Genomic DNA, 23,141 nt, shown 5'->3' with positions numbered 1-23,141 from the left:
TACACAAACATCCAAGCTGTTGAACATATACATTGTCATATGTCCATAGTTATACATCCATTGAAGATACTCCAGGTGTGGCACCACTTAGCTAAGTAACTTAAATATCTAAGCAGCAATGCTCAGCTTCTATGAGGATAGATTTACAATAGACTCTCTGTTAACCGGAACTCAAGCAACCAGAACTCTCAAGTAACAAAAAAAAAAAAAAAAAAAAAAAAAATCAAAGAAATACTGTACTGTAATATGTTAAATAAAAATTAAGATAAAATCAATTTCTGGTGGAAATTTAAGTGTAAACTAGGCATGCCACACCTGAGTACACCCATGCTTTGCCTACCACATGTCAAGTAGTTTGTCTGGAACAGTTTATGGTATGGCATAGTATGGGTATAGTATTAATTGGGCCTATTTTTAATAGTATCTCTCAAGCAACCAGAAACTACATTTATCCGGCATCTATCAATCCTTATGGATGCCGGTTAACTGAGAGTCTACTGTATAAATGGATTAAGAGGGCAGAGAGGCAACTATGTGCAGTTTATTTTGAGTGGATATTTGGGTGCACACCTAATTTAATTAAATAACAAGCCAATTAATGTGGATAAATTTAGGTGTGTACAGACAGTCAGCATATGAGAGAGAACTGCAAAGGAAATACAGTATGGAGTCTCGCTACAATTTCTTGAATCTTGAATGAGTTGAATAATATTATATGACAAAAATTCTTGCTTTATCATCACCTCTCAACATGTTTATATCTTTTGATGACACATGGATAGTCTCCATCCCACTCTTTTATAAGCATCTGTTTCCAGTTCTCTTAATTTCCTTATTAAAAAAAAAGAACATTGCCTGATAGTTTTCTCACTTTCAAAATGCTTAATAAATATTTGGTCATTTATGAAAGGAGAAATAAAAGTTTCACTTCTTTTTATAAAAGGGCTTACAATTATTTGCAAAATGAGTGAAAGACTGGCAGTTTGAAGAGCTGTTATTTTGAATTACCTTTTTTGCTTTCTGTAGTTGGCAGTTATACGAGTATTGTACCAGCACAAACTGACTAACATTTGTTGCTTGCTTTGCTATGAACATAAGAGATAAAACAAAAATCTTTCTTGAATTTAGATATACAGTACTCCCCCAAAATTCGGAGGTTCCATTCCGGGAACCCCCGCGAATTTCAAAAAACCACTAATACAGTTTTTAGGCAGGGGAGACAGGAGAGGGTAGCCAGAGCGCTGGCAAGTGAAGGAAATCACTCGCTGTATGCTCCAACCGCCTCTTCCTGTACTAAAATCAGGCCTTACCAATCAGGAGCTGGACAAATGATATTGAAGTTTTATATACAAATATCCCTCAGTTGGCAGATATCCAAATTTTACAAAATGTACTGGAACAACATACTGCCGCTGTACAAATTTCTTCCATTTTTGTAATTTGGCCTCCATTGCTTTACCAATTTTTTTTTTCATGTTTTGCAATCCTCTTTTGCAGATTAAAGGTACAGCGAGGGGCACTATGATGACCCCAGATGTGGCTAACTTGTATTCTTATAAATTTGAAGAGCAGTTTTTGTTTTCTTCTCCATATAGTGTACGAGGGACCGCTGAAAGGTTCTCAGCCCAACCAACAAAAGTTGGGGCAGTCTCCATCGAAGGCTATACACTTAGTCCAGTGATTTTCCACTTTTTTTGTTCCATCGGAAAAATATGGAACACAAAAAGTGTAAAATTGCTGGACTTTGTTGGTTGGGCTGAGAACTTTTCAGTGACCCCTTGTATGGATTCAGTTGTGGAGAAGGTTCACAAATGATGTTTTTGATGTGGTGTGGTGCTGTGTTAATTAGAGGTCTTTTTTTTTTTTCTTTGAATGTTATTACAATTGTTGCTGATGGCTTATCATGTCATTGCTGGTATATTGATTTGTCATATACACGTCTGACCAGTTCTATTATTATTTTTGTTTTAGTAGGCTGTTTCCTACTATTTTCTGTTGTGGTAATGATGGACAATGACATTGTTGCTGATATTAATGGCTTAGATTTTTGGTCCTCGTTACCCGATTGTTGTAAAACTAAATTGTTAAACTGTCAATAAAGATTATTGAACTAAAAAAAAAAAAAAAAAATTCTTATGATCTACATCTCATATTCATTTACTAGTTTAATTACCATCAAAGAGTGGTTTTGAATTTAACTATTTCATTGATACAATGTAGGTTTCAGTTTTCTATTTCCTGTAAAGAGGCTGACTGAAACACTTTACTCAGGTTTGACAGTTGCAATTTCAGATTACATTAAAATATCCCAGTAAGGCAGTTTCTGTGGTTGGGCAGGATTTCCTTTACAATGAAGGAGTTCAGTAAACAAGCAACATTTATGATGAGGTGGTGAGAAGGGCTTAGACCTGGGCCATATGTGAAAATAGAACCTACCTTCTCTTACCTAGCAATTAACAGCCTGAGATCACAGTTGTTCCTTCAACTTATTCATATTGGATTCATTTAAAAAAACTATTTTGAGATACTGACATATTTTATAACCACACACAGCATTTCAAACACATCTGGTATTTGCTTTAAAGAGAGGCAGAAACATTAGAGATTTTGTGATTCATTCTTATTGCCAAGGTTCCCCTCTGATGAATATAGTGCTTCAGTTCTCTATCAGACATTAAAATCTCAGATGCTGTTCAGTATGTCTTCCACTTTATAGTGGCACCTCACTATCTTTCCCTGAACAAAGGATTGTAAATATATCCTACATCTTGTCAGTCAGAAGGGTGGTAAATGTGATATTATGACCCTGTATTTTATTGAGGGTGGGCAAAAACATAATTGGGTCAATATTCAAAGTGATTTAACTGGATAGAAAATGGCTCCTGGCTGGTTAAATTGCTTTTTCAGGGCTAGCCAGCCATATTCCACAGTCTTTATTTGAATAGAGCCACTGAAAATGTCCTGTTAGACCCAACTCAAAACCAGATTTTTGGGGGGCATCAATTGGCTAGTGAGGTGCAATATTCGGCACTTAAGAACATAAGAATAGCCTTACTGGGTCAGACCAATGGTCCATCAAGCCCAGTAGCCCATTCTCACGGTGGCCAATCTAGGTCACTAGTATCTGGCCAAAACCCAAGGAATAGCAACATTCCATGCTATCGATCCAGGGCAAGCAGTGGCTAACCCCATGTCTTTCTCAATAACAGACGATGGACTTTTTCTCCAGGAAACTGTCCAAACCTTTCTTAAAACCATTTACGCTATCTGCTCTTACCACCTCTAGCAATGCGTTCCAGAGCTTAACTATTCTCTGAGTGAAAAAATATTTCCTCCTATTGGTTTTAAAAGTATTTCCCTGTAACTTCAATGAGTTTCCCCTAGTTCTACTCCACTCAGGATTTTGTAGACTTCAATCATATCTCCCCTCAGCTGTCTCTTTTCCAAGCTGAACAGCCCTAACCTTTCCTCATACGAGAGGAGTTCCATCCCCTTTATCAGCTTGGTCACTCTTCTTTGAACCTTTTCTAGTGCCACTATATCTTTCTTGAGATAAGGAGACCAGAATTGAATGAATGCCATTTATGCGGCTACCTTAGTAGCTGCATAAATAAGACCACATAAAAATCAGTCCTATCTTTATATAGTTTGTATAGCCTGTTGAGTGCCGAATATCGTGCTTATCTAGCTATGTTTTTGCTGGCTTCTTGTACCTGGAAATTCAATACTAGCTGAATATCCAACCCTATCATTAAAACATGAGTTATGGAACTGTTTTCCATTGTCTTTTAAGCTGTACATACTTTTGAAGATCTTTGCTTTAGTGCTCTTCAAGTGATGCAGTAGCACATCCCTGGAGGACATCTGAATCAATTTAAGAACATAAGAACATCCATGGATCAGACCAATGGTCCATCTAGCCCAGTCATCTGTTTTCAACAGTGGCCAATCCAGGTCACAAGTACCTGATAGAAGTCCAAATAGTTGCAACATTGCATGCTACCAATCCATGGCAGGCAGTGGCTTCCCCTATGTCTGTCTCAATCGCAGGCTTTTAATCCAGGAAATTGTCCAAACCTTTTTTAAATCTACCTATGCTAACCGCTGTAACCACCTCCTCTGGCAACGGGTTCAAAAGCTTAACTAGGTTTCAGTAAATAAAAGAAAAAATTCCTCATTTGTTTTAAAAGTATTCCCAAGTAATTTCATTGAGCGTCTCCTGGAACCTTTTTAAAAAATCAATGCGACATTGGCCATCCTCCATTCTTTAGGTACTCTGAATGATTTTAGCGACATGTTACAGATCACTAACAGCAGATCAGCAATTTCATGTTTGAGTTCTTTCAGTATACTGGGACGTATGCCATCCAGTCCAAGTGATTTATCACTCTTTAACTTCTCAATTTGGCTTAGTACATCTTCCAGGTTCACAGAGATTTCTTTCAGTTCCTCCGTATCACCCCCTTGAAAACCATTTCCAGGTTCAGATAGATCTCTTACATCTTCTTCCATAAAAACTGAAGCAAAGAATTCATTATGTCTCTCAGCTATGATTTTATCCTCCCAAGTGCCCCTTTTGCTCCTTGATCATCCAATGGTCCCACAGATTCCCTCACAGGTTTTCTGCTTCTGCTATTGTATTGTGAATAATGTTTGGGTTTTTTTTTAACCTATGGTCCATGGCCCCTCAGAGTTTGTTTTGATTGCTATTGCTTTAGAATAGATAATACACAGATTATCTTTTTAAATGAGCACTGAGTGGTGTAACAACGTACTCGTATATATTAAATCCCCAATTTCATGCCAACAGTTGGGATGATATGGCCTGTGGAGGTTCAGTGACGGTGGAGTCATTAAGAAGCTTCATTGTAAGTAGCGTTATTGTAGACTATGGGCTCCTTTTACTAAGCTGCGGTAGCGTTTTTAGCACGTGCTGAAGATTAGTGCGCACTAACCCCCGTGCTACATGGAAAATACTAACGCCAGCTCTATGGAGGTGTTAGCGTGTAGCACGTGGGCAATGTAGTGTGCGCTAAGCCCGCTAGCGCAGCTTAGTAAAAGGAGCCCTATGGGTTTTGTTTTTTTGCACCTTGATAGTGCTGGAGAGGAGTTTGTGCTTTATTTTTCTTTAAATTATACTAAAAACTTGCCTGCTCCTGAAACAGGAATGGAAATGCCAAAACACTAATGCAGACTGTTGAATATGTTTACATAAGAACATAAGAAGTTGCCTCCACTGAGGCAGACCAGAGGTCCATCTTGCCCAGCGGTCCGCTCCCGCGGCGGCCCATCAGGCCTATTGTTTGCATGATATAGTTGCAAGGAACACATTATAAGGCCATGCAAGCTCAAACAGACAACTAGAACACTGATATTCATTAAGATTTGGATTTATAAGAGCGCCAACTTGATTGCTGTGGCACAGATATTTTAAATGAGCAATCAATATTTTTGAGACACTGGAATTTCTTTTCTCACAATTTATACACTTGTAATTTTTGATAATCTAGTACTATCTTGGGAAAAGAATGTACGGTACATAATTGAAATAAGTGGTTTAGAGTGATTTAGGGTTTCAGTTGCAAGAGGCCTCTTGACCTGGCTTGTTGAACATCTTTGGTACAGTTTGCCTGCCATTGAGTGTGTGTAAAAAGATATCATATTGGCAGTAACGGGAGGGAGACTGAGTCAGCATTAACACCTTCACATTTGTGGAGGGGAGGAGGGGCTGACTCCTCATGTCTACCTCAAACCATTCCTATGTTGAACTAACCCTCCAGTACCCCAGATACAAATTCAGATTGTGAGCCTTCCAAGGACAGAAAAATACCTACTGTCCTTGAGTGTTCACCACTTTAATAGCCTTTGGACTTGCAGGCAGTAGATAAAAATAGATAAAACAAGTAAATAAATCTCTATCCCTTACTTTCCAGCTAAATAGGACCATAAGTAAAAAAACCCAACAGCCCTCCTCCAAAAAACACAACTGTAAAAAACAGATGATCATTTAATAAACTCTGACATGGTTTAGTACTTTCCATTTGCTAGATTTATAATGCTGAATCTAGGGACTATGGGGGAATTCATCAACGGGCACTACCGGCTTAGCACGTGCTAAAAGCTAAAGATGCCCATAAGAATATAATGGACATCTTTAGTTTAGTGCATGCTAACATGGTTAGTACCTGTTGATGAATTTACTCCCATACAAATCAGAGCCTACATGGAGAACTCAAGCTAGATAAAAAAGGCAGAAGAGACATTTTTCAAAGAGTGTTAAAAAAAAACAACCACCACCACTACATTACTAGGGTAGGCACACAAACTTCTGCATTATTCCATATTTACAATGTGGAAAATTTCAGTTGTTTGCTGATTAATGCCAATGTTCAGAAGTTCCAACCTTGTGCTAGGTCTGCTCCTTTGTGTTTAAGACGGTATAGCCCCCTTTTTATGAAGCTGTGTTAGCGATAAAAAAAAAAAATGCTAATGCAGCTTCATAAAAGGGTGGTGGTGGTGGTAAGTGTTCTATTTAAAACAGTAGGATAAACCATGAATGTAATAATGCAACAAAATTCTTGCACAGATAGTCCTTAAAAATGGAGGAACCACATTTGATGAGAGAATGATTGTTCTTTAGGGGGGATAAATTTGAAAAATATCTAACCAGTTACAGAGAGAGCTTGCCCTGGGGGAGGGGGAGGGAAATTCCCTTTAGTTAAGCTAAAAAGCAGACTTTAACACATATAGGTTTAGCCATTGATCTATCTGAAGTGGTACCCAGGGTATATTTAGTTTGGAGGAGGAAATATTTGCAAACTCAAAAGATAAATACCACTTTTCTACTTATTCGGCATTGTACTTATAAAAACTCATAGTGGTCTAGTTATAGTGGTCTAGTTATAGTGGTCTAGTTAGCAGCCAGCACATCAAGCGGGACAAACAGGCCACTCAGACAAATGTGACTATGATAAACCAGATTTGAGGACTGAACAAAAGTCGTGCAGATTTTGCACACCTTCTAGCAGGCACAATTTTCTTCTTGCCTAGCTTTCTCTGGGCAGAATCTTTATGCCACTATGTGTTATTTCAGTCTGTGTTGCTGTTTTGCATCTAAATTTTCCTCAATTTCTAAATGTGCAGCAATTTGGAGGCGCTCCTCGTATATAGTATAGAAATTACAAAGGTTGATGCGACTAACAGTTTTATTTACAATTTAAACTTTGGACAAAAGACAAAGAAAGTTGGACTTTGCCTCACGTCGTAGCACTTTAAAAAAGGTAATACAAGCTCAGAGCTCTGGAGGTCAAACAGGTGTTTTTTGTTTTTTTTTAGCCTTTCACATATTTTAACCATAGAAATAGGTTTAATACATGTAATTTAGAATTAATTGGCAACTCTCTGCAAACAGAATGTATAAATTTCCTCTATTCATGAGAAGATCAACAAATGCAAATACTTATATCTCTTTTGGAAGGAGGAAATTCAGAATTAACAAGGAAGAAAATGTTTTTGTCGATTTTTATGACTACAAATTTATTTCACACAGACTATATAAACTGACAATCAAAATCCTAGCTTCAGATACAGAACTGCCATGGCAGGAAAAAAAATCAAAGGGAAAAACTGGTTTTCAGAGCACTAGCTAAATGTTATTTATAAAAAAAAGATAATTACTTTTTGTGGTAAAAAAAATTTCCTAGTACTACTTCATTTTAACTGGCAGAAATATTGATAAAAGTTTAGGATTTAAAATATTTTTTTGCATTAGCCTTAAATTTGGCACTATAGAAATAAAGGGGGCTTTTTATTTGATTTTTTTTCTAAAGTGTGCTGCAATCTGGGCTTAACACATTCTAACGGGGGGGGGGGGAGGGGGGAAGAGGGGAGAGTTTCCTGTGCACTAATGCCCAGATTTAACATGACACTTTCTAGGGCTTTTTTTCCCCTCTTGTTTTGCAGGCCATGAACTAATGTTACCATTAGCTCCCAAAACTTTACAAAAAGTGAACAAAAGAGTACTTACTGCCTTCTATTTAGGAGATGCTAAGGCCTGGATTCTGTAAATGACATCTACATCGGCCAATGCCTTAAAAATGGTGTCAGCTGCGTGTCAGCAACCGAAACAGCTACCGAAAAACTTAGGCCAGGGTTTTAAAGGCCTACATTACTGGCACCTAAGTTTGATAGAGAATCACACATAGCGGCATCTACGGTCATCTCTGCCCCTAATTAAGCCTACTTCGACCTTAAGGGCTACTAGGTGCCATGCTTAGATGCGATTCCAATGCCTACTTTTTTTTTTTTTAAACAACTTTTCATTTGGTTTTTAACAGCATGGTCAATTACTGCACTGATCAAAACCAATTAAAACAATTAAGTTAGGCAGCGGTAGGGCGCCTATCGTCATCTAACTTATGGCGCCATTTATAGAATCGGGGCCTGTCTGCATTATCCATGTTGAATGCGCTAATCGGAATGTACTAGCTGGATAGCACAGGATTGCCCATGACATACCCCATCTACAAAAATATTTCAAAATAATAGTTAATATGTGAAAAATCAGGCAAAATACTGCAAAACAAGTTTAATGTGTTTGCCATAGCTTGTTTTCCTGTGCTAATGCTGTGTTAAGAGCTTAGTGGCCTTTTCCTAAAGGGTTCCAAAGATTGCTAGTGCAAATTCTCACAACTGTGGAGGGTTTCATTATGATTTTTTGGTCCAGTTCTTAAATCTGGCTTGTGTGCTTAATGAAACATTGCCAAAAGACATACAGATGGAATGATAGTTTCTAACAAGCTCCCCTTTTTCTATACATCCAGAAGAATGCCCATTATGCAACACAGGACTGTAGCATTTACTCTCAATACCACAATACACAATAGTTCAAAGGTACTGGCTACACTACGTGTGTCTGCGGTGCTCAATTCTATTTCCTCTCCCAACATTTCCCTCAGTGTCCTGTCACCAAGAGTCATTTGACCACCTTGTACACCCCCAGCAACTTCACTCTACCTCAGACATCTCCTTCAGCAGACATTTTCTCCCTATCTTAATCTCTCCCTCCTGTGCAACTTATTCATTTCAATTTCAGTCTTCCTCAATTTTACTTCCTTCTTTCAGTCTCAACTGCTCCCAAACCATCATCTCCTTTAACCTTAAAAGCCCCCCACCCCTTACTCACTTCTTGTAGGGGTGTCTGGGAATTTCCTTTCAGGTAACGGGCTTTGAACAGCTAACTGGCAACGTGGTTGCCTACCTGCTTGGCAACTGGTTCAAAAGTCAATTGATTATGAAGTCAGACTCATGGTAGTGTGACAAAGACATGACAACACTGTCTTCTTATTACATATAATACTTTAGAGTGTAAGCCTAAATGCAAAGGGGTTTAAAAGACATGTGATAAAACACCGTTGAACATATAACCATTTTTCCTTTTAAAACACATTTTTAGATTTAACTATATGAAGATAAATATCTGAAAACTGGGTACCAGGGTAAGTGAATCAAACTTTTGTTTGTGCTTTATAACACTGGTATAATCATCAACTGTGGAAATACTCTATAATGCAACTGTTGCATAAGCCTGAAGAAAATATCAAGATTTTATCACCACTGTTAGTGTGTGTGTGTATGTATATATATATATATATACATACACACATGTATACACATGTGTATATATACACATACACACACACACATACACATATATATATATTGCTTTCAGAACCTTTCATTCCAACACAGAAGAAGAGGGTGGGTGGACACAACAGTTGGGTCGCCTCAAGTTCTGAAGAATTGACTGGAACACACTATGCTGCCTTCCTTTGAGCTTTTTACTTGATGTATCGGAGGAAATGGACTTCCGGTTCTGGTTGCACTGAGCCCTGATAAGTTTCTCATGCTCTCGTATCTGTCTTTGTAAGTGATTCTGAATAGCAATCCCTAAAGATTCAGGATCCATGGAAGCACCATAAACTTCCCATGTCATGCCCTGTTCATCCCAGACAACATCCTTAACCCTTTTGGATGGCTTCACTTGGTTTTTGGACTCGGTATTTGGGCTTGACTTCTTCCCAGAATGGAGCTTTTGCTGTTCAGAGGTAGACTTGGCTGAGGTCATCAGTTTTTGTTCCTTCCTGTCTTCCCTGGCTTTTTTGAACCTAGGAGTATGCGGCACAGAATTCTGGTTAGAATTTGAAGCCGTTCTGGACAGCAGGCTCAAGTTGCTAGACTTCTTTAATTGTTCATCATCCTCTAAGAGTCTATCTCGCTCTTGCCTAACAAAAACTTGAAGAAACTCCTCAGCAGGGCCACCAGTAGCGCCAATATTGCTACTAATCTCTGCCTCAAGATGCAGAGAAACTGGCTTGTCTTCCTTTGATTTTACGTCTGTACTGATTAGAGGTTGTGTTGCTCCCAGTTCATCAGTTACTCTAAACTGGAAAGGCTTTAGAGCTGCACTACTTTCTCTGATCTCAGATCGCCCAGTTTCAGTGCGAGTGCTGCATGACTGCTTCTTTTCTGGATCACTGCCATGGTGGGCAGCCTGCATTGCTGTAAGTTGAGATTCTTTGTTTTTCATTTCCAAGAGATTTTGACATTCCTTTTGTTGGTTATTGGTCTCAATAGTAATTTGGTAAACAGGCTGCTTATTCAGTAATGCAGAGGAAACTAATGGTATCTGAGATGTGCCATGGCCATCTATGACAATATTGATTGCTTGATCTTCTGACAAAACTTTAGAGGTTGCTTGGGAGTCCCTGGCTGATTGCAGGCATTGATGGTCATATATTGCTATGTCTGGTGATGTTTTACAGACTATGTCAGTTGATTCTCCTTTATTTGCAAGGAGAATGAGATTCTGAGTGAGCTCTTTCTGTATTGAAAAGTTGCCAACCAGTTCTGATTGCTTCTGGGTAGCTCCATCCTGATGCATAAGGTGCACTTGACCTTGCCCCTCTCTTGCTTGAGAAGAAAGATTTTCTTTTACATAAGCTGCAAGGATACTTGGACTGGTGCATACCGATTTGCTGTCCACATTGGCTACAGCCTGAACCTCCACATCCCGTCTAGTCCAGATCTCAGGCTGAATTGTCATTGTGCCTATTTCTTTACATCCAGCTTGCTGTTGCTGATCTGGTAATGCCGCCAACACTTCTGCACTGTGAGTTATCTGTGCATGAGCTAGGAGAGGCTGCGGAGAAGACTCAAGATCCTGTGGTATTACAGTGTTGGCAACAGGGCAGATCTTTGAATTATTTGCATCTTCTGACTTTGATGTTAGAGAAATAGCAAAATCACTTGGCAGGTGGGAAGTATTCTCTGTTCCCTCCAGTTCACGGTCTACCACACAAGGAGACAGCTCAGTGGACTCATGCATAAGGACATCCTTTGCAGATGCTTTTTTTGTTTGCTCCATTTGTTCCGCATTTGCTTGAGACACACTGTTGGGTGTCTCAAATGCTGCCTGATGTACCATCCCAAAGGTGCACTCACTTTGCACTGGTGAAATGGATACTGACAAGCCCCTTTGAATGGAATGGTCGGTTGCATGGATGGTTGGCGTAACATTTGCAGCACCCACACACGCAATCCTGTCCATTACAATTTGTTTTCCACAGTCATTGCTGCACTGTGGCTCACAGTTCTTAGAGTGCTCTGAAACAGAAGCATTTATTTTTTCATCTCTGCTGGAAATCTCCGGAGAAGACATCACTGTCTGGTGAGCATCGCATTCACTGTGCCTACAGAGCTGTTCACCCGTGGGAGTTTCCGCATCTGGACTGCAGTTTGGGTCAAACGAGCACAGTGCTCTGAGTTTCGACTCTGAAAGAGAGATGCCATTACTATTCTTTTCTGTGGCCAACTGTCTGTGCGGGTGGTCAGCAACCAGCAAGCCTCCGAGGCGAGCTTCTTCTTCGGAAATAGTAAGTGGAGGTGATTTGATAGATATCTGCGAATCTGGTACAGTCCCCATGGAACTGCCCTGGTGCTGTAATACACGTCAGGTTCTGCCAGTACTCTTTTGCTGCCGCTCTCCAGCGAGCAATTTATGCCAGTAGCAATGTCACCAGGAGCGGATCCTCAGATTCTGTCTCTGAAAGAGAAGAGGAAATAAATGCAAAAGGATTATTAGAAGACTAGGAATAACAACGGTGAAATCTTTCAACTGCTGCCATCACGACAATCTTTCCACTGTTTCAAATGATAGCTGTAAGATGTTTTTTAACATCCTTATTGAACTTTCTAAATCCATGCACCACCTCCCAACTCTGAAATTCAATGAAACATTTCATAAAACAAAGGGCCCTCTTCAAAGATAGTTTGTCTTATTCTAACCTAAGGCAAAATGATACTGAAATAGACTCAGAACACTGAACACAAAGCTCTATTTCTCTTGCCACCAATTATTTTAAACTTCATTGCAGATCAGGAATAACCAGTAGTTTCTGCCTACAATAATAAAAAATAAGCAGCACTACTTATGGTTACGCTGCATTAGAGGATGACTATTATTTGGAAAAAAGAGGCAGGATGAAGATCCCCCATATAAATCAAGACATGTTAACACGATGAGGCAATGAGTTTAATGAAGGCAATGTAGTCATAAACTCCAAAATCTTTAATGTTCAAGTAAAATGCATCATTTTGACCTGCACATTAAAGATTTTGGATTATATGACTACATTGCCTTCATTAGACTCATTGCCTCACTGTGTTATCATGACTATTATTTTGGGCACGATTATGATTTTTTTTTTTTTTTTCAAACTGAAAAAGCTGAATGAAAGTTCTGGGGGCCATTGACAAGATATTGTAATGAATAGATACCATTTTTCCATTATAAATACAATAAAAAGGAAGGGATGGGGAGAGATTTTATAATTTTATTAATATTTAGACCAATAATAAAGAATATTATATAGGAGTTTTGTGAATGCATAGATTATGGTTGGGTTAGGAGGGATTGGGTTTTAATGCTGAATATGATAAAGTTACAAGTGTTGTATTCAATTTTAACTGTTATTTATTGTTACACTTGTTATATGATGCAAAATGAATAAAGATTTGTAAAAAAAAAAAAAAAAAAAAGAAAGTTCTGTATTTCATGAAATGAAATTTAAATATTATGGAAATACTTCTGAGTTCTGCCGATAATGACAATTTACATGATCTTCTCTTATGTAATTTTGAAATTCTATTAGGGGTCCTTTCATTAAGGTGTGCTAACCAATTTAGCACGTGTTAAATATTATCACGCGCTAAATGCTAAAGGCATCCATTATATCCTATGGGCATCTTAGCATTTAGCGCTCCTTAATAAAAGGGCCCCTTAATGTTTTTCTGTGTTTCACAACTTTTTTCATTTTATTAATTAGGATCTATTTACTAACTTTTTGAAGAAATTCACCCAATCTGGAATAAGTGGCATAGCGAGGGTAGGAGGTGCCCGGAGCTGTGGCATCCCCGTTCTCTTCTCCACTCCCCACCCTGCTGAGCACACACCTCTCCCCTATACCTCTTTAACTCTTTGCTGGTGTGAGCAGCACCTCCAACTTGCTGCCGTGCCGGCCTCAGCTCTCCCTCTGATGTCACTTCCTGACCAGGAAGTAACTTCAGAGGGAGAGTCAGGGCCGGCGCAAGCAGCAGGTTGGAGATGCTGTTTGTGCCAGCGCAAAGTTAACGAGGTACTGGGGGAGGAGAGGTGCTGGTGCCCCCACCAAGATGGCACCCGGGGTGGTCCGGCCCCCTGCATCCCCTTTTCTATGCCACTGGATAGAATACCTCAAAAACAATCTGGACATAAGCAATAGACGATTTCAGTAGAAAACATGCATTCAGGTAATGACTGCAATGCAAAGCTAAACTAACGCTTTGAAAAAAGTATTAACTACATATTAAGGAAATGCAATTAATTTTTATAAAACATTCCTTTTGGAACCTATACCTCCTATTTTGCAAGCCTTATTTGCATATAAATCCCAGCAGAAAAATACTACGTGCTAAAATGGAAATGTGTACATTTTTTCCTGTTTTATTACATCTGCCTCCTCTACTGTACATCAAACTCATATTTGAGTTATTAGACACCAAAAGAAGAGATGAATGAAAACATTCAGGGGTCCTTTTACTAAGGTGCGCTAGTGTTTCTTAGCACACGCTAAATGCTAGCATGTGCTAACGTGTCCATTACATCCTATGGATGCGTTAGCACATGTTAGCATTTAGCGCGTGCCAAGATGCACTAGCACGCCTTAGTAAAAGGACCCCTCTTTTGATTGAGTTGGCATCTTCTAGAGAATAAATATTTGAATACCTTTCCTGCTGAAATTTTCTATTCCTTAGGCCCAGATTTGTTTTTGAGGTATTCCACCTTGGTTGATGAATTAATGCAGTACATCCGAAGTCAATTAGCACTCATTATCCCACTGAGGGGCTGATGTAATAAGCAGAGCTTTCTTTTAAGCACAGTAGTTTATGACATTTTCCAGCATCCATTTTACTCCAGAAAATTCAAAAGTACTAAATGAGAGCATAGCAGGCATATATAAAGCCAACTCTGCATTTGCTCCTGATGTAAAAAAACAGCACAAATTTTGGCAGTTTTTTTACTCCCTTTGTAGAGCTGATTCTTTACTCCAATTCACAGTACAGAGGCAGTACAGGAGCAAAAGGGTCATCTGAGATGAAGTGCAGCACCTCAGGACCTGAAATGACCCAATTCAGCCCCGACCCCGAGTTTCCCCTCCCCCAAACCTGGCAGCATCCCTGATGTCCCTAGGTGGAAGAAACAAAAATGTGTACCTCTGGGGGCTAGCTGGACCAGGGTACCTCAGGCCAAAGCCTTCTTGCCGTGAGCACCCCGAGTGCTTATAAAACAGCTCTAATTTACACAGATGGATAAATATTCAAAGCGATATAACTGGCCAGAAACAGCTTCTGGTTGGTTAAATCACTTGTTCAGGGCTAACTGGTCATTTTCAGCAGCACTTAACTGATTAGTGCCACTGAAAATGACTGGTTAGTGTCTAAAGCAAATCAGAGCTCTTTTGGCCGTGTTCCAGGGTAGAGTCAACACTTGTCTGGTTAAGTGCCAATATTCAACACTTAATCAGCCCAAGGTAACCACATAAATAGACCTGCAAAAAAGTCAATTGTATGCAGTAACTCATATTCGGTTAAAGTGCTGAATACTGTACTTAACTGGAGGATTGCGAAGTCCTGCAACGTGACATAAACATGCTCGAGAAATGGGCTGCGACATGGCAAATGAGGTTTAACGTGGATAAGTGCAAGGTGATGCATGTCGATAACAAAAATCTTATGCACGAATACAGGATGTCCGGTGCAGTACTTGGAGAGACCCCCACCAGGAAAGAGACTTGGGAGTACTGGTCGACAAGTCAATGAAGCCTTACGTGCAACGTGCGGCGGTGGCGAAAAGGGCAAACAGAATGCTAGGAATGATTAAGAAGGGGATCACGAATAGATCAAAGGTTATCATTCCGCTGTACCGGGTCATGGTATGCCCTCACCTGGAATACTGTGTCCAGCACGGGTTGGTGTACATGAAGAAGGACCAGTACTATTTGAAAGGGCCCAGAGAAGAGCGACTAAAATGGTTAAGGGGCTGGAGGAGTTGCCGTACAGCGAGAGATTAGAGAAACTGGGCCTCTTCTCCCTTGAAAAGAGGAGACTGAAAGGGGACATGATCAAAACATTCAAGATACTGAAGGAAATAGATTTGGTAGATAAAGACAGGTTGTTCATCCTCTCCAAGGTAGGGAGAACGAGAGGCCACTTTCTAAAGTTAAGAGGATAGATTCCGTACAAACGTAAGGAAGTTCTTTTTCACCCAGAGAGTGGTAGAAAACTGGAACGCTCTTCCGGAAGCTGTTATAAGGGAAAACACCCTCCAGGGATTCAAGACAACGTTAGACAAGTTCCTGCTGAACCAGAACGTACACTTCTCCCTCGTTATTCATGGGGGATAGGGGCAGAGCTGGACCGTGAATGGCGAAAAACCACGAATATCCGGCTTTAACCCACCCCCGCCTCCCTTCCGCCTTCCCCTGGCATCCTGGCCTTACCTGGTGGTCTAGCTGGTTTTTGGGGCTCCTACGCTCCTGCCCCGTGCAGATAGCCATTAAGAAATGGCTGTGGGGAGTTTCCGTAGTCTGGGGTGTGGCAGCTGAGCTGAAGCAAGTTGAGACTGTTCTTGGAGAAAAGGGGGGTTTCTTTCTCCTAAATGTTCTGTTTGGACTATTTAACAAGTGACGTAACCAGACTTATGACGCTTTAAACCTGAGAGAACTGGGGAAATTGACCAAAAGCTGAGGTTGCTGAACTGAATGTGATATGGCTAACTGCCTAAAGTGTAAAGACATATAAAAGTTAAAAGTATATCTTTGCCTTTCCTGAGCCTATGAGGGAATAGGCTCAGGTAGATATCTCAATAAAACATTTTGTTGTACCTTCTAAAGTGGTTTATGTGTGTTGATTGGGTGAATGTGCAGGATTTCTGGCCAGGAATCTCTCACAAGCGCTTTAGTGCAGTGCCTATTTTTTGGCATCCATTTTTTGAGGGCTATTTACTGAATATGGTCCTATAATTATTAATCACCTTTTTCATAAAGAGATTCACCCAAAGTGGTTTACAGTACATTGAATAGTAATCAGGTATTCTTAGATATTTTCCTTATCTGTCCCGGGAGGCTCACAATCTAACTGTGGTACCTGGGTCAACGGAGTGTTCAGTGAGTTGACCAGAGTCACAAAGAGCAAGCTGGGATCAAACTCGCAACCTCGGGGTGCTGAGGCTGCAGCTCTAACCACTAGACCACACCGCCACTCTGATGCCAATATTCAGGTATGTGCTATAAAAATGATGGTATGTTTTGAAGATGGGCCTACTCTGGGCAGGATGCAAACATGCGTAAAGAATACTACGATTTACATCCTTTTTTTTTTTTAGTAATCTAGGTGTGAGCATTTATATCAGTTCTATGGCTGATGTAAATGCTCACACCTAAAATATAGATCCGAATTTAAATTAATATTCTATAAAGAAAAAAAATGCCTATGTTTCTTTACAGAAGAGGTAATTGCGGAATCCACCGTTCTAGGATTTAAGGATAAGTTAGATGTACATCTCCTTATGAGTGGCATAAAGTGACATAGGTAAGGCTAAGCTAGATCAGTGGTTCCCAACCCTGTCCTGGAGGAACACCAGGCCAATTGGGTTTTCAGGCTAGCCCTAATGAATATGCATGAAGCAAATTTGCATGCCTATCACTTCCATCATATGCAAATCTCTCTCATGCATACTCATTAGGGCTAGCCTGAAAACCCGATTGGCCTGGTGTTCCTCCAGGACAGGGTTGGGAATCACTAGCTTAGAGTGATATGGGGACTAAAACTATGCCAGGGTACACCTGGCGGGGCCTCTGCGTGTGCGGATCGCCGGACTTGATGGACCTAGGGTCTGTTCCAGAGATGGCACTTCTTATGTTCTTATGTAATATGTGCTTAGGGCTAGATTCACAAAGCTTACCGATTCACTAACCTCCTGGCCGATCCGATTCCGATCCGCACATGCATATGAGGGGAAATGGCATGCAAAGCAGAAAGGATGCAATTCACTAAACTTTTTCAGGAACACCGACTGGGCTGGCCAATCAAAAAAGAAGTGAAAGGTGGGGACCAGTCGCTCACGACCTTTCCTGGTCTCTGCCGACTTCTCCTGCCTTTCAGCCCCGACTTCTCCTGCCTTGCCGCCCTGCTCTCTGCTCCGACTCGCTGCCCTGCGCCCAGAATCTGTCTTGCCGCCCTGACTCACTGCCCCAACTTTCCTGCCCTTCCCCTGCAGTGCGAGCCCATGGTTTTAACCCGCAGGTTTAAAGTGGGTTAATAAAACCATGGGCTCGCAAAGTATTTAAAAAGTAAGTATTTAAAAAGTATTTAAAAGTATTTAAAAAGTAAGTATTTAAAAAGTATTTAAAAGTATTTAAAAGTAAGTAAAGTATTTAAAAAGTTTTTTAAAAACCGGTTCGCATGCTTTAGGATTACTCACTAGTGATCCATATGGTCGGTGGGGGGCATTCCTCCGATCTCCCCCATTTGCATACTGATCCTTAGTGAATTTGTCGGCCTGCCGCGGATCGGCCATGTATCGGGCAGATTAGTGAATCTAGCCCCATTTCTTGACTAGTTCCCAAGAGTCAAAAACTCCTTCCCTCAGGGTAAATGGAAAGAACAAAAGATTTTCAATATGAGGAAATGTAATTGAATCATCAGCCATCCGATGTTTGTCTGAAGGGGCACCCACACTACTTTAATCATTTGGAGATGTAATCCAGAAGTGGGTTTCTCCTTTCATTTCCTTTTCCACTTAATCATCTTAGGTTAAAATTGCCCAGGGTCAAGTAAATTAGTATTAAAGAGAGAGAGGATTAAAGTCGGCTGCTGCTTTTCAGACAATCTGATCATCAGAATGAATGGTGGATTCTGAGGTCAGGAGACATTTGTACATAAACAAAAACTATAATATTGTAATTTATTTTCCTAACGTATCTCATTTTGGATATGTGACTGCAGTTTCTCAGTTTAAAAAAAAAGGACATTTTAAATAATACAATCACAGTGAGAAAAGACTCATGTTGAATGTGAACCAGGGCTTACTGTGTAGCTTGTCCATATTGGCCTTCTTGTGACACTGAGTTTTGCAGTCATGAAGCAACCTCAAAAAATGAAGCACAGCCAGAGAGACTCATTGTTATAAATCAGTGGTTCCCTGGAGGACCACCAGGCCAATTGGGTTTTCAGGCTAGCCCTAATGAATATGCATGAGAAATATTTGCATATAATGGAAGTGATAGGCATGCAAATCTGCTTCATGCATATTCATTAGGGCTATGCTGAAAACCTGATTGGCCTGATGGTCCTTGAGGACAGGGTTGGGAACCACTGTTATAAATAACAACAATTTGGGCCCTCTCTTTCAGTTAACTGATTTGGTTTGGGGGATATTTATTATGATTATATATGAAATACAGAGGCTCATTTTCAAAGCACTTTCAAAGTACCATAGAAGCCTTTGGAGTGGAGGAGTGGCCTAATGATTAGAGCCTTAGCGCTCTGAGGTTGTAAGTTTTATTCCCACTGCAGCTCCTTGTGACTCTGGGCAAGTCACTTAACACCTCATTACCTCATATAAGCCGCTTTGATTGTGTAAACCGCACAGAAACAGTGGCATATCAAATCCCATCCCCCTTTGAAAATGATCCCCACAGCTGCATTCATTGGAAGTATGGGGTAAATCATGTTAGCTATACTGGAAATCGGATTGTGTGTCTACTACTACTATTAATTATTTCTCTAACGCTACCAGATGCACGCAGTGCTGCACAGAGTCACAAAGAGTAAGAAAACAGCCCCTGCTTGAAAGAGCTTACGATCTAAATAGGCAAGACAGACAAACAGGATGTCATGGATACAGTTAAGGGGAACGGTTAATCAGCAGGCTGGGTTGGAGGGCAGAGGAATAGGGTTAAGTATTGAAAGCTATATCAAAAAGGTGGATTTTCAGTCTGCTTTTAAACAAGGGAAGGGAAGGGGATTGATGGACAAACTCAAGTAATTTATTCCAGGCACTAGTGTTTAAGCCCGTTACATTAATGGGCGCTAGTAAAGCCTCCTTCCCTCATATGTCCCTTATTTTCAGTCCCAGCTCCAAACCCATTTTTACCCCCCCCCAGCCCCCTTCTCCCATTTTTTCATCAGGAAGGAGCAAAACCAGTTCAAAACTGTTCCACCCACCCCACCCAGTGTTTAACTTCAAAGAAAAGTGCTGCGCCGCGCAGTTGCTGGCATCGGCGTCTTCTGTCCACTTCTGCCAGCCCTAGCGGAAACAGGAAGTTGTCAGAGGGCGGGCCACAGTGGAGAGAAGATGGCGAGGCCAGCTGCAGCACAGCGGCAACATGGCACAGTGCTTTGAAGTTAAACGCGGCGGGCGGGTGAGCAGGCGAGGGGGAGAAGTAGATGCCAGCAGGGGCGCCTGTGCCGCTCCCCCCCCGTTCCAAAGCCTATGGAGGTTTCTCTGTCGGTGAGTGAGGGCGGGAGGAGGAAGTCACCGACGTGTTTCCTGCCTCCGTGTTCGAAAATGGAATTCGACATGGAGGGACACAGCACACCGTCAGGAAACACGCCATCCTAAGCGCGCATGTGCGCTTAGGATTTTATTAGAGGATAGGGGGCAGCTAGATGAAAGGAACGAAGTCTGGAATTGGCAGTGGAGTGCTTCCAGGATAGGGCTGGGAAAGCACAGTTACTTACCGTAACAGGTTTTATCCAGGGACAGCAGGCAGATATTCTTAACGTATGGGTGACGTCACCGACGGAGCCCCGGTACGGACACTTTTAACTAGAAAGTTCTAGTTGACCGCACCGCGCATGCGCGGGTGCCTTCCCGCTCGACGGAGGAGAGCGTGGTCCCCAGTTAAGATAAGCCAGCTAAGAAGCCAACCCGGGGAGGAGGGCGGGTCCTAAGAATATCTGCCTGCTGTCCCTGGATAACACCTGTTACGGTAAGTAACTGTGCTTTATCCCAGGACAAGCAGGCAGCATATTCTTAACTTATGGGTGACCTCCAAGCTAACAGAGGGGGAGGAGGGATGGTTGGCCATTAGGAAAATAAATTTTGTAACACAGATTGGCCAAAGAGTCCATCCCGTCTGGAAAAGGCATCCAGACAGTAGTGAGTAGTGAACGTGTGAACTGAGGACCAAGTGGCAGCCTTGCAGATTTCCTCAATGGGCGTGGAACGGAGGAAAGCCACGGAAGCAGCCATAGCTCTGACTCTGTGGGCCGTGACAGCACCTTCCAGTGAGAGACCGGCCCGAGCATAACAGAAGGCAATGCAGGCAGCAAGCCAGTTAGAAAGCGTCCATTTAGAGACAGGGCGACCTAAACGGTTAGGGTCGAAAGATAGAAAGAGCTGAGGGGATGAGCGGTGAGCCCTGGTGCGATCAAGATAGTAAGCAAGGGCACGCTTACAGTCCAGCGTATGCAGCGCCTGTTCCCCAGGATGAGAGTGGGGTTTGGGAAAAAAGACAGGCAAAACAATGGACTGGTTGAGGTGAAAGTCCGAGACCACCTTGGGAAGGAACTTAGGATGGGTGCGCAGAACCACCTTGTCATGGTGAAAAACAGTGAAAGGTGGGTCGGCAACCAGTGCATGCAGCTCACTAACCCTCCTGGCAATGAGGAAAAGCACCTTCCATGTCAGAAATTTGAGTGAAGTAGTAGCAAGAGGCTCAAACGGAGGTTTCATGAGGGTTGACAAAATCACATTCAGGTCCCAGACGACTGGAGGAGGCTTCAGAGGTGGTTTGACATTGAAGAGGCCTCTCATGAACCGGGAAACCAGGGGATGAGCCGTAAGAGGTTTTCCGAGGATAGGCTCATGGAACGCAGTGATGGCACTGAGGTGGACTCTGATGGAGGTAGACTTGAGGCCAGCGTCGGACAGAGAGAGCAAATAGTCCAGTACAGTTTCCATCGCCAATGAGGTGGGATCGTGGTGATGCAGTAGACACCAAGAGGAGAACCTGGTCCACTTCTGATGGTAACATTGGAGGGTGGCCGGTTTCCTGGAGGCATCTAAAATGCGACGGACAGGCTGAGACAGATTCTGTGGAGAGGTCAGCCCGAGAGAAACCAAGCTGTCAGGTGGAGCGAGGACAGATTGGGATGTAGTAGAGACTGATGCTGCTGCGTAAGTAGAGTAGGAAACACAGGAAGAGGAATGGGCTCCCTGGAGTTGAGCTGGAGCAGGAGAGAGAACCAGTGTTGGCGAGGCCACCGAGGAGCGATGAGAATCATGGTGGCATTGTCTCTGCGGAGTTTGAACAACGTCCGCAACATCAGAGGAAGTGGAGGGAAGGCATAGAGAAACCGACCCATCCAGTTGAGCAGGAACGCATCCGGGGCCAGACGATGAGGAGAGTAGAGTCTGGAACAGAAAAGGGGCAGTTGATGGTTGTGAGGAGCTGCAAAGAGGTCCACCTGAGGAGTGCCCCACCGATCGAAGATGGAGTGGAGTGTGGTCGGATCCAGAGTCAACTCGTGAGGTTGAAGGATGCGGCTGAGATTGTCGGCCAGGGAGTTCTGTTCGCCCTGGATGTAGACAGCCTTGAGGAAGAAATTGCGGGCCATGGCCCAGGTCCAGATGCGGATGGCCTCCTGACAGAGGAGGGGAGAACCGGTGCCGCCTTGCTTGTTTATGTAATACATGGCGACTTGGTTGTCTGTGCACAGGAGAAGAACCTGAGGGTAGAGAAGGTGTTGGAAAGCTTTGAGTGCATAGAACATGGCCCTGAGTTCCAGGAAGTTGATATGATGTTGACGTTCCTGAGGGGTCCAGAGACCCTTTGTGCGAAGTTCTCCCAGGTGGGCTCCCCATGCATAGGGGGAGGCATCCGTGGTGAGGACCATGGAGTGGGGGGGGGGGTAGATGAAAAAGTAGACCCCTGGAAAGATTGGAGGAGTTCAACCACCATTGAAGAGATCGCTGAAGAGACGATGTCACACAGATGGGATGAGAAAGAAGGTCCGTGGTCTGAGACCATTGGTTGGCTAGAGCCCACTGAGGTGTTCTGAGGTGGAGTCGTGCCAGAGGGAGCACATGGACCGTGGAAGCCATGTGGCCCAGGAGGACCATCATCTGCCGAGCAGGGATGGAGTGATGAAGGAGCACCTGGCGGCAAAGATGGAGCAGGGTCTGTTGACGGTCGGAGGGGAGAAACGCCCTCATCAGAGTGGTGTCGAGAACTGCTCCAATGAACTGAAGTCGCTGTGTGGGAAGCAGATGCGACTTGGGGTAGTTGATCTCGAACCCCAGAATATGGAGGAAAGAGATGGTGTGTTGAGTGGCTTGTAGCACAAGCGGAGACGTAGGTGCTTTCACCAACCAATTGTCTAAGTAGGGGAACACCTGGAGGTTGTGAGACCTGAGGAAGGCCGCCACCACAATAAGGCACTTGGTGAACACCCTGGGCGATGATGCGAGGCCAAAGGGTAGCACTTTGTACTGGTAGTGATGGTGCTGTGTCTGAAACCGGAGGTAGCGATGTGAA

At 42.3% G+C, this 23,141-nt stretch overlaps 1 protein-coding gene across 8 annotated transcripts in view; it reads right to left on the bottom strand.

The window, feature by feature from the left end:
• Positions 1-7,887: 7,887 nt before the first annotated feature.
• Positions 7,888-23,141, bottom strand: part of GPRIN3 (GPRIN family member 3) — a 187,673-nt gene continuing 172,419 nt past the window's right edge. For all 8 annotated transcript variants that reach the window (XM_033958969.1, XM_033958903.1, XM_033958941.1 and 5 more), the window contains one exon: positions 7,888-12,103. In XM_033958969.1, coding sequence (XP_033814860.1) covers positions 9,737-11,983 — 2,247 coding nt within the window. In that variant the 5' untranslated portion in view covers positions 11,984-12,103 and the 3' untranslated portion in view covers positions 7,888-9,736. The remainder of the gene's footprint in view (positions 12,104-23,141) is intronic.

Source organism: Geotrypetes seraphini, chromosome 1, assembly GCF_902459505.1.
Source record: "Geotrypetes seraphini chromosome 1, aGeoSer1.1, whole genome shotgun sequence".
NCBI classification, from domain to species: Eukaryota; Metazoa; Chordata; class Amphibia; order Gymnophiona; family Dermophiidae; genus Geotrypetes; species Geotrypetes seraphini.
This window is presented reverse-complemented; position numbering and strand designations above follow the sequence as displayed.